This window comes from Leptinotarsa decemlineata, unplaced genomic scaffold, assembly GCF_025532065.1.
Source record: "Leptinotarsa decemlineata unplaced genomic scaffold, Ldec_3_MD MMD2_tig00000010_RagTag_RagTag, whole genome shotgun sequence".
Lineage (NCBI taxonomy): Eukaryota > Metazoa > Arthropoda > Insecta > Coleoptera > Chrysomelidae > Leptinotarsa > Leptinotarsa decemlineata.
The window spans coordinates 11399494-11415642 of record NW_027412538.1 but is presented as its reverse complement, the minus strand read 5'-3'; the positions used below and the strand labels follow the sequence as shown (position 1 = coordinate 11415642).

General features: G+C 34.4%; 1 protein-coding gene across 1 annotated transcript in view; it reads left to right on the top strand.

Annotated features, from left to right (window-relative positions):
- Nucleotides 1-14738, top strand: part of Snoo (Sno oncogene) — a 184538-nt gene extending 169800 nt beyond the window's left edge. Inside the window, exon 2 of the mRNA XM_074171561.1 lies at nucleotides 11580-14738. Within this exon, the coding sequence (XP_074027662.1) occupies nucleotides 11580-12569 (990 nt within the window). The 3' untranslated portion in view covers nucleotides 12570-14738. The remainder of the gene's footprint in view (nucleotides 1-11579) is intronic.
- The last annotated feature ends 1411 nt before the right edge of the window (nucleotides 14739-16149 follow it).

Genomic DNA, 16149 nt, shown 5'->3' with positions numbered 1-16149 from the left:
CCTGCTGTCTTCTAGCCAAAGTCTTTTCTACCATCGCTCTGGAGTAGCCATTCCGTTGAAGATCATTTTTAATTATATCTAATTCCTTCTCGAGGCCTTCCTTCGTATTACAGAGCCCGAAAGCACGGTCTTAAAGAGTCTTGATGATTCCTCTTTTAGTCGATTGATGGTGGTTGGATTCGTGGTTCAGATACTGTCCCGTATGAGTGGGTTTTCGGTATACAGATGTTTCCCACTTAGTGTCGGTCCTCTTCACCAAAACGTCTAAGAATGGCAATTCGTTGTGGATTTCCTTCTCCATTGTGAAATTGATGGAAGGTCTCACGCTGTTGATGTGTTTCAGAAAAGCGTCTAGTTCATTATTCCCATGGTTTCATATTATGAAGGTGTCGTCAACATATCGCAACCAAACTCGAGGTTTCTTGTGGGCTTCTTCAATGGCCAGAGTTTCAAACCACTCCATATATATATATATATATATATATATATATATATATATATATATATATATATATGTTGGCTATGACTGGTGAAAGTGGCGATCCCATTGGCAGTCCCTCATCTTGTGTAAAGAATTCGTCCTTCAGTTGGAAATAACAGTTTCTTTTTATTTGTTTCAGGGATTTCAAATCATTTTTATATAGTAGACAATGGAAGTCCGAACTAGTGAAATTCATCCATGTTGTTTATTTAGACTTTCAAAAAGCTTTCGATCAAATAGACCATTATGTTCTTCTCAGCATATTGACTAAATTGGAACTCTCTAACCAACTGCTTACTCTAATTGAATCATATCTAGTTAACAGAAAACAATTCGTCGAATATGAATCTTTCAAATCGGCTCAGTACGTAGGTACATCTGGGGTACCACAAGGTTCTAATCTTGGACCTCTTTTATTTTTTATCTTTATTAATGCCTTGGCAACCTCTTTGAATATTCCTAGCCTACTATTTGCAGACGACCTGAAACTATATAACTATAAGAAAGTTTTTGGCTTTCTACTACTCCATCTTGATACAGAAAAAGGATGAGAGAACCTTCCAAAGAAAGGAAGTAATCAATTTGAAAATAAGTAACTCTATACATGGATGTGTAGATCATGCAAAGATCAAAGATCATTTTGATGTACTTTCAAAATTTTATGGGTTACAGTTGTATTTTTTCATAATTTTTTTCGGATATTTTCCCTTCCTTAGAATATTCATTGGTAAATCCATTAGCTACTACTTTATCCTCAGTTACTAGTTAACTAGGTAGAAGTATACAACAATATTGAGTGGAACTGGCCACTGAAAAAAAATTAAGAATAAATGAAATTTGAAAGATATACGAAATGAAAGATATTTTCGAAATTATTGTTGTGCTCAACAAACATACTGCATATGTGGATCTCAGTCCTGGCCTATGCAATATATCATTAAACCAGTTGGAATCAAACGCCCTGTATAGAGATCGAACGCATTCCCGGACGTGAAGGCCTCTGCGTAGCGTTAGGCAGAAAGATGACCCATACGATATAACGCGACATACAAGAATAAAAAATAAGGAGTAGTAACTAATGCAACTCGCAGCTCGTACACTGTGCGAAACAACTAGAAGTGGAGGTGCACTAAAGTGACCTTGCACGATGGTTTCACCACATGTATTATTAGTACAGTATATTATTAGTATAGTAATATAGTCCATTGAAATGGTACATTTTAGGCGTGCATTTTTCAGAGGACGCAATTTTATTTAAAAAGTGATAACTTCTTATGGAATGGTAAACCGCTCGGTAACGTAACGCATAACGACGCCAGTATGTCTGGATTCCTTTTCTCCTCACTTTAACACGGACCGCTAACCGAATCTTGTTCATGACTCAGAGTTCAGTGTGCGGTCGACATATACTGTTGACAGAGCAAAAATGTTCGGTTAATTTTGTTTATAATTTTTTCATTTTCCATTTTACGATAAAAAGTAGTGAGAATAAAGTTTTAGACAATTCAATTTGCTACCAATAATGTCTCGCAAAATTTTTTGTAGAGTTGCTAATTTAAGAGATACAGCTAGAAAACCCTTTGCACCACTTTTTCCATGATGGCGAGCGGAGGACAATGTTTGCGACCTTAAACTTGAGCTTATACTAACCCTACACAAAAAACAATGAAATTGCGACCCTAAATCTAACTTTTCAATGGACCATTACTAATTTAATAATTTCTGTACCCAGATTTCGTAGAGGTCTCTGAGACTTTTTTGTTATCGTGAAAAATTAAGAAGAAAATTGTTGTTGACTTCATAATTGTTTCAGGAAAATCCAACGTGTTTTACCCTGGTAGAAATTTAAAAATAATTGTATTGTATTCTTCCGAATATGAGAATTACATTGTGAGCGACATCTATGTTTAATAATTCAAACCTCAAACTCGGGAAAAACATTGATTACTATCAAAAGGAATATTTCAAGTTATAATTATTACATTATAATCATAATGAATAATAAATTGAAACGTATAGTTCAAAGATCCGAAACTAGCAAAGAAATGCAATATAATACTTCAAATCGTTAAACTGTTTGATTTTTTTTGTGTTTGTAGTGAATACTTTGATAACTTTACTATAAGTATACGGTGTGATCGATCTCAAGTCGGCCACTATTGCTAGTTTCTTTACTTTTGAAGATATGAGTTTGGCTGAGACGTCATATTTCCTTAATCAAGATCGACTCTTAACTAATTTCATCAACACAAAACATTTGAAAAAAGAGATTCATTCATTTTTTTGGTCATTGGGCAAATATGTCCTCAATCTAATATTCCATCGTAACCATGATTGAACTCGTTTCTCTCTGTCAAATGATAGTTTTCAGGTGTTGGTCTTCTCGTTCAAAAAGCTATGTTCTTTCATTCTTATGGAGAAAGTTCTTCCAGTTTGGCCAATATTAATTTTAAGACAATAACCACAAGCCAATTTATACACTCCCGATCTATCAGACAGATGTTTATTGTTTTCAATGAATTTGCACTTTGTTTCAAAGAATATCTAGGATCATACCAAGAAAAAAAGTTTTTTCTCAAGACTATTTTCTGTAGTTCCAAAGTCAAAACCTCCAGAAAATATGCTCGTATGAGGAATTTTTCTCAAAAAAGATCGAAAAGTAACCTCAAGAAACACACCGTATGAAGAGGTATTATAGTTCAGGCTGGGAGTGAAAATGAATGTTGAACGATTCAAAATGGAAATAGTGGCGTTATTTCTTCAACATGGTGGTTCGTATTCTCGAGCAAGACCCACTCGAAGGGTTAACGTTCCATTAACAATGTGTTGAATGTTCTCCAAGTGCTTTGCGTGAAAGAAGTTGGCACGGCAAATTATTTTTATGCGCTTCGCACATAAATAAATGATTTACGTAGTGCTAAAACACGAGAAGCAAGTACCGCAACTGAATTGTGTTAAAATAAATTATCGAATTGATTATTTCCATAAATAACGTTTGTTTCCCTTTAAGAAATTAATAATAATGAACGTTTTAATTGAAACGTTACTCAGTGGAAGAAATACTAACCTAACCTAATAAATAGCAGAATTTAACATTTGCACATGATAAATACAGGCATAGATATGGCTCTTTCAAACAACTAGCAACGTGAATTTTAATTTTCTCGAAAAATTCATCAATTTCTATTTTGTCCCCTTCAAAGTAGTCCCTCAGATACAATACACTTGTGCCAGCATTGTTCAATCCTCGAAGCAGTTGTGATATGCAGTTTTTGGTATGTCCTTCAGCTCTCTCAGCGATTCGGTTTCTATTTCCTCGCTCGTCGCAAAACGCCGTTCTTCCGTGGGTCAATTCAATCTTGGGTACAGAAAAAAGTCGCAGGGAGCTAAATCTGGTGAATACAGTGGCTGAGGCATGATTGTTTTTGACCAAAAAATCACCAACAAGCAATGACGAGTGAGTAGGTGCATTATCTTGATACAAACGCAACTTGTAAACATTTTTTTGAGTTTCTGACTGTCTCTATTTCTTCCGAAACAAATGTCAATATGAACTCAATACAAGTTTCTACTCTTGATCATTATCACCACAAATAAATTATGACTTATCACATATTGTAACTATTAAATCACCGAATATACTGGGACACAAAATATTCACGTCTTCGTGCAGAGGATAAAAATATTTCTAACGTTCATATTTTCAAGAATTCAAAATTAAGTCATTTCTGTCACGAAACTGTTATTTCTATCATCTCATGATTGAAACTAAAACACAAAAAACCTTCCAAAGATTTTTCTTACCATGTAAGAAAATAATAAAATTCCAGAGGCAGATAACGTGTTTGAAAATTTTTGACCAACAACTTGTCAGAGAACCTGTCTGCATTCAAATCAGTGGTATAGCGAAATCGTGTAATGTAGCACGAGGAAAACGTAATAGCCTAATAAAGAAATAAAACTCCAACGAGTTCGTGCATCACCTTTATATCGTAGCTAAGGAGCCAGCAATCACACGTGGACTGTTCAAAAAGGACGGCGTTTTGCGTCGATTGAGGAGATAAAAATTGAATCGCTTAGAGCTCAAGGACATACCAAAAGGTGCATATCAGAACTGCTCTGAGAATTGGATAAATGAATATATTTTGGGCAAAATGAAAGTTCACCTTATTTTTTGAACAGACTGTATATAGAAGGTTACCCATTTGGATATACTCATATACTCATTCCATCCTGCATGGATTACGTTACACGTTTCTCTCTCCGACTCTCCGAAACACATGTACGTCGAGTTGGGTGTTCCACAAGATTCCGCTCGGAGGTCATGAAAATTGCAAAAATTTCAGCTCCATAAGAAAATACATGGGATTTTGCGCCAGAAGTCTCTTTGTTCATCTACTGATTTGAATTTCCCGCTGTAGGCGCGGTAGCTTCTGATTGACTGTATGACGGCAGAAGTGGAGAGATGGACTCTGAAAGTCTAAGGCCCAATTCACACAGAATGGGCGTCTGGCAGAGATGAGGCGCGGACCTTTGTCCCTTCCGTGTGAACTGGGCCTGAGGTCCAAAAAACGTCATAATGAAGCACCTTCGACCTTCAAGGCCAACTCAAAGTTCACACGTTTCTCTCTTCCACTCACTCTGAAACACCAACAACGCACGACCTTGAAGTGAGTCAGAAGTCGATTTTTTTCATCTACTGATCTGAATTTCCCGCTGTAACCGCAGTAGCTTCTAATTGGTTGACTGAATGACGTAAAAGTCGAGGAGTGGGAAAGAGACACTTGTGACGTAGTTGTCCCCACTCACTAATGTATCTCTCTGAAACACCAACGACGAGACACGTGTAACCTTGAAGTGAGCAAAGGAACACGTGTGACCTTGAAGCGAGCAAAGGAACACGTGTGACCTTGAAGCGGGCTTTGAAGGTCGAAGGTCGAAAAATCGCCAGAATGAAGCGCCATTTTGAGCTGGAACTCTTGCAGCTTTGTTACTGAAAAAGTTTGTATTGTATTGTATGGAGGGTCTAGAAAGCCTACAAATTTTATTTCTTTTAAGTAGATTCATCTAGCCTTCTTTGACTAGTTGTGATGATACGTTATACTCCTATTCGTCCTCAGTAGGTACTTGATAAGGCATCTGAAACAACAGATCTGCCATCTTCAATAATGAGCCAATGAAGCCACTACATTATTCTGTCATCTCGTCCCCACTATAGTGCCAATATGTATGTTCTTGAAAGAATATACATTGTTCTTTTTGGATGACAGAAAAACTAAAGTTACATGAGCTGGATATGCAGGTGCAATTTTTTTATCACTACTGGGCATTTATAATAATGATTATTATATTCATTGACTCATAGAACAGGTGGTAACATTGCCTGGTGTTTGAACTAAAACCGATTTGTATGTGTTCCAAGCAGGAAATATTCGAACTTTGTTGTTAACTTGGATAAAAATTCAATCAATACTTGACGTTATCAACACAATTGTTCTCACAATGAGCCTATTCATCGGCAAATTATCGTGACAGATTGAGTTCAACTGAAATTTCGTAGCAGTTTGTGGGTCCTCTACGATTTTTAAGAAACATGGAATAACTTCATTGATTCAGTTTTATATTTACTCATTCTAAAGAGGTGTTGGCCGCTGGACTATGAACCGTAGGTTCAATTTAACAATTGCGGATGTTATTACGGAGTATCAAATCGAAAGATAATTTCCAAAAGGTATAAAACATAGCATGGAAATACCGCCGGATCCGTATTAAAACTGTAATGGCTATTTGAAACGCTGCAGATTTAATCGAAATATAACAACGCTACAGATTATTTCGATGTGGCAATAGACGTTATAATACCAAATTACGAGGGGGCAGTGAAAACTCCATTACAGATGTAAATGGCTTTTTAATTATCCTCACTCAATGGCGTAGTTACAGAATTATAACAGAAGAAGGTGACAAACATTTTGATTCTCTACTACGGAACCCTGGACAATCCCTTAAATCAACGTTTGTTTGAAGGTGGTTGACAATGTTTCGTGGTGTATTTCATCAGTATTTTATTAATAGCACTATCGGTACTATGGCAAAAAGTTTCATTATCCGTATTTTTGAGACGTGTAGATGTAGAAGTGAATCTACATCTCGTGATTTTTTAACCATACGATTTAACAATTCTTGATGTTTGTCAACTTCTATCAAACCAGACTTCACACGCCCTTGACTTGCGTGTATAAAATATTTATCTCAATTGGATATTGGATCAAATTAAATGCCAATGGCATTTTGATTCCAAGTTTATGACGATGTTCAGGTCTACCACGTTTTGCAATGTTAGCAATCAAAATGCCTCATTACATTTCTATTCATGAATTATATAATTCGCATAGAGATATAATTCAGAAGTTTTTACTGATTTTTGAGACTTGGTTTATCTCTGCTCTGCGGAACGGCTAAAAATAGACAGTTTGTAATAATCGTGAGTGACAGGCATTGTCGTATCAACGTGATAGAGCTGTGCCAGGAATTATAAATACGGTATAATCATAGTTTTACAAGAATCAATAATAGAAAGGCAGATTTAGCATATTGCGAAGTCATTTTCGAAGTTCATTTGGTCATTTGACAACCCTCTAACATTTTGAAAACTACTTAACCATTTTTTATGAAACTTGTCCCAAGCTAAACTTTTCTCTGAAGCAAAGTAAATGCAAGTGTTAAAAAAAGAATGATCGCAATCCGACGAAAAAAAATACTCATCTTGGTTAGTCGATGAAAAAACTGTCAGCTACAGCAGAAATAATCTCGAATTCTATTTATAGACCCACGCAAATACAGTTTCCGAAGAGAAAAGAGTTAATGACAGCTTCAAAATATTTATAAAGGAAAGAAAATAGTGTGCTAATCACGAGGAAATGAATTCAAGTCGATCCAAGGTACGGTGGAAAAAATGACTTAAACTTTGGAGGGGGAAAATGATTTTTCGTGACTTCCAGCACTGAAACTAAACCTCCCATTGAGAAAAGTTGAGAACAGTTGTGGGAAATATAAAGATCTACAAGTTTTGTTTGAATAGTTTTTCCAGTTAACCTGTTTTTTTTACTAGAAGAATTGGAAAACCGGCTTATGAGGTTTTCATTTTTTTCTCCCACAAAAAATGATATGTTTTCATGATTTTTGGCGAAACTCAAAAAAATAATTCAACAAAAATATCTTTGTTTTTGAATTGCAGAGCAATCCTGTGATTTTTTGGTGTGAAGGTGGAGAAGTAGAACCTTTGTTTCCCAAAAAATTATTTTCTACAAAAAATATACCTCCTTCCAATTCAAACTGATCTTTCCATTGGACCAGACTGGTTGAAAAAGAATGGTTGATAAAGAATTATGTGTACTATTTTTTTATATTTTTGAATATATTGCTTCTGTTTCTGGTATTTCAGCCATATAAGTTAATTTATTCTATAGATATACAAGTGAATATCCAATTTTGATTTTAAAAATATAAATTAGTGTTTGGTACTCGAAGAGTTCTTTCACTGGTAGCCATTGAAGGGTTTGCAACATATTTGCTATGGGTGTTATCCTCGAACATTGTAAGATTATTCGCATAGCACGATTCTGCATCTTTTGTGGTATGTTTATTTCATTTTGATTGAGAAAAAACAGAATGGTAAAAAAATAATTTAAATGTGGAAAGATTATGGAGTTGCAGACCAATAATTTAGACCACTGGGTAACATCTTTTTAAATAGTTGATTTTGTGAGCTATTGTTTTGATAACTTGATTAGGATGTTCCTTGAATTTCAAGTTGCTTTCAATAGTTACACCAAAGTACACGAATTTGTTTACCTTCTCTAAATTACTGTCATTCAATCGTAAAAGTAGGTTTTCATTATTATGATTTCTATGTCTTCCTAATAACATCCATTTTGTTTTATTTACGTTGACCTCCAGCAGATTTGCAGAGCAGTATCTATACACCCTTTCAAGACTAGCGTTTATAGTATCAACACACTCATGTACATCTTCACTACTAAAGTACAGTAGGATATCGTCGGCAAATAAGTGAATTCTACATTATTCTGCTATGGATACAAAGTGATTTAAATATATGAGGAATAACAATGGTCCCAAAATTGACCCTTGCGGTACACCTATATTATTTTACATTTTATCCGAATAAACTTCCTCTAGTTTCAATCTATTGCTCAGATAATTCATGATCCAGTTTAGTGCTATTTCATTCAATCTTTGTAATCAGTCTGCATCTATCTACAGTTTCGAATACCCTTTGAAGGTCAAGAAGTCAAGAAATACTGCAATAGTATACTGATCCATTTCCGCACCTTTCTTCCGAACTGTTAAAACACATTGTAACGCAGTTTCACAACTATGTTTGCTCCGAAAACCAGATTGATACTCACAAAGGACCCTATTACTCTACAAATAATCCACTATCTGTTCATATACAGCCCTTTCCAATACTTTAGCTGTAGCATTAATCATGTTTATTGGTCTCGATTGAATAGCTTGGTTTGTATTTGGTCCTTTTGGTATACTTAGGCATAATAGTAGATAATTTTATTTCAGTTGGTACTTCACCTTTCTCTAAAGAACTATTGATAATGTTCAATAATGGATTACAAATGGCACTGAAACACTTCTTCAGAAATTCTACACAAATTTCACTACTACACTACTTTTATTTTTCAAAGAACCAACAATTCTTTCTAGATCTACCATATTACTTTGTAATACTGAGGCACCAAATGAACCAAACAGAATGAGAAGAATTGAGTAACAAAATCAGAAACTAAAATCTTTAAAATGAAATAAAGTAATTGTTTATGTTGAACGGTTTTATTATGTACTAAAAACTAAAAAATAATTCGTAAGATCCTAGATAGCAATCATCTCAACACTTTCCTTAGCAATCTACTGTATTGATCAGATAAAAAATTAACGAAATCGTATTTACATATTTACTCAGGTTACGCCACCTGCTGTATGAATATAATCTCAAGAAGGTTGAGGTGCCAAATTCCAATATCAGATTCAAAACATCAAAGTAGTGTAAATAAATTGTGTATCAGTTGAAGTTGGGTATAGAGAGTATCTTTTAGTGTTATTGGATAACTGCTAACTCAACATTTCTGCGTAACATCCCTGAAAAATTTGCAAATAAAAAACACGGACAGGATGGAACTGAAAACATCGAGATCGGCGCTCTTTTTGTTTGGACATATTCAACAGCATCTTCATCGTGAGTCGTGAGTAATGTTATGGATAATTATATTTTATCATCGTGGCGCCAGAAAATGCCGTCGCAAAGACGGCCTACGTTTAAAAGGCGTCCACAACAAACAATTCCAACGAAAGGGTGCTGTTTTTTGTTGTTTTTGGGAGGAGTTGGAAATAGCAGATATGCATCAATGACATACGAAATGGCCGTAGAATCGATCATCCATATTACGTCGCACATTTTTTATATGCGTTCTTCTTTATTATAGTTTGTAGACTGTTAGTCCAGTCATCTTAGTAAGTTTACCTCGACATACCTAGCTATAAACTCGTATACATTTGTATTTTGACACTCTTGAAGTTGTCTCAAAACCTACATATGGTAGAGTGTACGCGACCATTTCCGAAATTTCTCCTGGGTAGCTGGTATCAGCTCTAATGATCCATCAACTTGTGCTTTTGAAGTCACGGAAGTTATTTTATCATCCATGGATGCATATATTCCTTCTTCAATGAAACGAACTTCTAACGGCAAACCTTTGTTCAACAAAGAATGCTCGATGTTTTTTCTGATATTGGGTTTAAGATAATATTAATAGGCGTCGGACTGGGGGTATTAATATAAATTTTCCATTGATATATTCTGTATGATGAGAAAATAATTAAAATATGGTGAAAACTAATTTTGTTTAAATATTTTATTTTGGGAAGGACAATTTATATTTGAAATAGTTTTTTATTATTCAGAATTGTTACCTTCTACAGATCTATAAAATAATCAGAATATTAAATTTACAAATGAATACAAATGTAGAAAACGCAATAAGTTACTGCATTTGATAAATCAGCTTTTTGGAAAGAAAAACAAATTCGGAATAGATTTCCGCGGTTAGAAATTTGAACATCTGATTTCGAGTTGAACCGCGTTCAAAATTTTGCGTTGTTCGACGTTTCGGCTTCGACTTTGACATTTTCAGGAAGTAGAAAAGTGTGGCTGCACTACACTTTATATATTCTTGTTGGTTTGGAAATGAAGATTCATATTCCTTATTGGATTTTATAGTTGATTCAGAAACAATTTTATAGATTTAATGGGAATACTTACTTCGAATAAGACATTGCGATAATTTTAATCTGAAAAAGTCTACAGGGATTTGTTGAGTGATTCTTCACTGGATGAATCAGTTTCATTAGGATTGATGATAACTGGAATAATTTTTTCTGATAATGAGTCTATGCGATCATCCAAATTCCACATCTCTGCTTCGATTCTGATTGTTTTGTGGATACATTTTTCCCAAGCTTTTTGGTCGAGTGTTCCAGGGCACTGTATAGATATTTCTTTACTTCACACAGCTTGAAGGTCTTATTATTTCTTGCGATGAATCCAGCTTCCATGTTGTATATAGCTGTTTATTAAACGCGCTCTCGAAGTAAACTGAAGAATATCACGAATAACCCCGCTAAAAAGCAAAGTACCTAGATCTTATTGATGGGTGCGATGTGTCTGTTGACAGTATAATTCAAAGGAATATATATTTATACCGCCTTCAAAAAAAAACAATGTTTTTTCAATCCCCTTCAACTATTAAATACCTATTTGTTTTAGAATGTCTTGGTTACTACTGGACATATTTTGACATTTGTCATAGTAGATTTATTTTGTTTGTTATGAATGATAGTTTTCAAGAAATAATATTGTATTTTCGTCGTATAAATTCATTTATTCAATTCGTTGAGAGTAAATAATTTGAATGTAGTACGCCTATGGCACTAATATATATATGAAGTCTCTCTCATTTCTGAACAGACAATAGTCACTTAATTTTACTTACTCCTATTTTTTTTTCAGGTCCCTCCTGTCGCTGAAATCCACAAAGACCTGGATCTTCCGTTGAAGAAACAGAAACTGGCAGAGATCCACAACGGCATAAACCCAGTGTCATACAACATGCAGCACATACAACAAATCTACGCCAACCTGGATCCCGTTTACATCCAGTGTTTGCAAGAATTCTCCACGGTCAACAGACATATATCAGCTTTCAAACCGGTCGTACAAAGCATAAAAGAGTCCAAGCTGAGGCATGCAACTGCTCTAGGTAGATATCCTACCGACCCGCCAGTTTTGCAAAATCCCGAGAGGGTCGTTCTGATGTCGGACAGCGAAAGATTCGAACGTAGTTATCAACCGAATGTAGCCTTGGCACCGCCAACTCCGAAAAAGTTCAGATATGGGAGGAGCGGGGAGTTTAATTCCGTCAAAACTGAGACTGCTTCGCCAGAAAAAACGCCACACGAGGCTAATAACGTTGACTCTGTAAAGGAAAATAATGTCGATAAAGAATCTGTTATCGAATCAGTTGTTCAGAGTAGGCCGAAGTACAATCCAGAAATAGAACTGTCCACCGATACTGAAGACAGCGCGTCCGAAACCTCTGAAAAGCAAATGGAATATGGCAAAGTGGAAGAGGTTCTGAAAGGAGTTGAAAATGGCATCAAGGACAGAGTTCTAGAATTCATGAAGTTGCTGGCAAAGGAAAACGATCGATTGTTGCAAGAATGTCGAAATAAAGACAGTAAAATCAGTGATTTGGAACTGAGTAATTCCGAATTGTTGAAAGAATTACAGAAACTCAAAGGTGCCGAAAGTGAAAAGAAAAAAATTATTCAGAATGGAGATTCTCTTTCCGAGTGTAATGACGTTGACAGTTCTTCCATAATCACTTCTACAGATAGTATTGTTTCTTCGGAAACTAAAGTAAATGACGCACAACAAAAAAGTGTTATCGCTTCAGTTGGTGAGCAAAAGGAGGCTATTTCGAAAACGGCACCCGAATGATCGGTAATTGTAACCCGTCACGGTTTTTCTTAACGTGTTATCAGACGCGGAACGAGCAAAAATTACTTTTTCAAGTACTGATATTTATTATAATTCTTTTACAAAAGACACAGGAGGTGCTGGAGGGGAATATAATTTCGTGAATTTTCCTTTTTTTTTTCGAGGAAAAATACATTTCTGACGTTTTGTTACAGATGTAATCGTTTTAGAAACTCAGTCATAGAAAAATGTCTTTATATTTCCAACTTTAAAACACGAATAACGTATAAAGACATATTGATAGTTTTTTGGTGTAAAGTTTTTGTAACTCTTACAAAACTAAATTGATACGATTCAGTTCGTTGTAATTTTGAAAAGTGATAATATTGGCCCAGAAACCATCAGGGTCATCAAGTGGATATTCCATAATTACCCACTGTGTTGGAAATAATTGAAAAATGTTCCCTCCACCCATAACTTGGATAACGCAATAACGTCTGACTGTTTTTGGGGGGGGTAACTCGTGTACTGGACATTTCTGGTTTTTCACTCCCCTAAAATTGAAATAACACCCGGGGAGGGGGAAGCTACATAGTATTTGAGGAACTTCAAAAAGTTTCGATACAGGTGATTTTTGACATGTAAATTTCACGACTAAACATTGTCGCCCTCTCTGCCCGTAGATGAGATACTATCCAATCACATTTCCGAATAGCCCAAAACTGTTCTCAAAATAAAGTATTACTTGAATACATTTTTATGTTATAGACCCAACATCGATGTTTTTTTTTTGTCATTATGTTCAAGAGTATGGACGTATGGGTCTAGTTGTTTTTGTACCCTCGTAATTGTCATATTGTGATAAAAGTTCAAATCGTGAATTTGGGAACCTCTGTTATTTTGTAAAAGACGTCAATTAATCGACTTTTCCGAACTGATGTAAATTTTTGCTCTGTAATACTGTATTGTTGCTTCGGATATGTTTGTAAATATTGTAAAGAAACTCGAGATTGTCGTACTAGATTCGCAGAATGATCTAAATTTTGTTTTGGATTCGCTTTTGTACATTATGCGTTGTAGAATTTGTATGTTTTTCGGAAACATAATCGTTGGGTTTTTCTCAAAACTGTTCTTGTTATGATTGTTTTAATTTATGATATTAAAAACTGTTACTCAGTAATATTTTTATGACTTAATAGTACAAACCAAGGTGTGAAACACCTGAAAATATATTCTTTATGCATACAGGATGTTATGTTGTTGATGTGTTCATTTCAAAATGTATTATATTCGGAAACGTTCGTAATTTTCTAGGGGAACGAATGAATGGAAATTTTATTTTATAAAGAATATATTAACGATTAATGAATATAACAATATAATATTCTGTAAATGGTTTAGCAAGACCTTTTTAATTCTCAGAAGATCATGTAAAGATTCTGATTTGAATGTGATTTATAAATGAATGAGTGAATGATTGATGAAGCTCTGTTTATAGTCACTTTTTAGATTCACCTTAGATCTACCAAGAAAATACCAGGCCCCAGTAAATGACCGATTCTGAATAATAGATTAATTTATAAGATTCCAGTTCCTTCAAAACCTTTCCAGATTCCTTTGCCAATTTTTATATCATTTATTAAGTTTTTTCAATGTTAACACTGTTTGGGATCTTCTATTAATGAATATTATTACATTAAAGTCATAATTTCGAGTTCAAACTCGTAATTTCGAGTTCTAAGTCGTACTTTCGAGTTCAAAGTCGTAATTTCGAGATGTGAGTCGTAATTGTGAGTTCAGAGACGTAATTTTGAGTTCGGAGTCGTACTTTCGAGTTCAAAGTCGAAATTTCGAGTTCAAAGTCATAATTTTGGGATCAAAATCGTAGTTTCAAAATCAAAGTCGTAATTTCGAGTTCTGAGTCATACTTTCGAGTTCAAAGTCATAATTTCGAGTTCAAAGTCATAATTTCGGGATCAAAATCGTAATTTCGAAATTAATTCGAATTTTGAGTCGTACTTTCGAGTTCTAAGTCGAAATTTCTAGATCAAATTCAAAATTTGTTACTTCGAAATCGAAATATTCGGTTCAAAATCCTATTTTCGAGTTTGAAGTCATAATTTCGGGATCAAAGTCGTAATTTCGAGATCAAAAACGTTATTTCAAGTTCAAAGTGGTAATTTCGAGTTCTGAGTCGTAATTGTGAGTTCAAAGTCGTAATTTCGAGTTCCGAATCGTACTTTCGAATTCAAAGTCGAAATTTCGAAATCAAAGCCGAAATTTTTTATTTCGAAATCTAAATTTCCGGTTCCAAATCGTATTTTCGAGTTTAAAGTCATAATTTCGGGATTTATATCATAAACGTAATTTCGAGTTCTGAGTCGTAATTGTGAATTTAAAGTCGTAATTTTGAGTTCTGAGTCGTACTTTCGAATTCAAAGTCGAAATTTCGAGATCAAAGTCAAAATTTTTTACTTTGAAATGGAAATTTACGGTTCCAAATCCTATTTTCGAGTTTAAAATCACAATTTCGGTATCAAAGTCGTAATTTAGAGATCAAAATCGTAATTTCGAGTTCAAAGTCGTAATTTCGAGTTATGAGTCGTAATTGTGAGTTCAAACTCGTAATTTTGAGTTCCGAGTCGTATTTTCGAGTTCAACGTCGAAATCAAAGTCGTAATTTCGAGTTAAAAGTCATAATTTCGGGATTAAAGTGGTAATTTCGAGATCAAAGTCATAGTTTTGAGTTCAAAGTCGTAATTTCGATATTTGAATCAAAATTATGACTTCAAACTCGAAATTTCGAAAATGAAAATTTCGAGTAGGAAGTCGTAATTTCTAGATCTGAGTCGTAATTTCATGTTTTGAGTTGTATTGTCAAGCTCAAAATCGAAATTTCGAGTTTAAACTGGTTCAAGTAAATCATTTCTGATAAAACAATAAAAACGAAATATAGAGAGATTTCATTCTGAAAGTTGACAACTTCGATTCAATTTGAATGTGGCATATTACTTCAGGCAACTTTTTGACATTTTGTCAATTTGGTTATTTTTTCATATTTCCTTCCGATATTTTCCCTTGGTTCATCCTCTTTTATGTATGTTGCGGTGATTTCCATTGAATATTTATTTGATAGTAAGATTTTTTTGTTTCAAATTCTCTTATACTCCGAATCAGAATATTTTATTCAATAATTCAATTAGTTGAGGCAAAAAGGTTTTTGTTTCAGAATATCAACTTACATGTATAGCGAAACATGTGTCATGTTTTTACTTTCAAGTGATAACCTCACTTTAAAGTGTGTTTGAATACGCTATAATGGATTATCAGGTATCAGTCATATTACTGAAATCCTTAATATATTTCTCCATTAAACTAGTAATATTTGTGACATCTTGAAAGTGGTGATAATCCAAGAGCTTCATGTGATTAGGTAGTGTATCATTGCATTTTTAACGGTGACCAAACATTTTGGAAGTCGAACTCAGGTATTAACAGACACAATCGAATTATTTGTATATAGTTGAAAATGCGCCTGACGCATATCAAAAACTTATATTAAGTGTTAAAAATGCAATAGCGAATATAAAGGCCCATATTC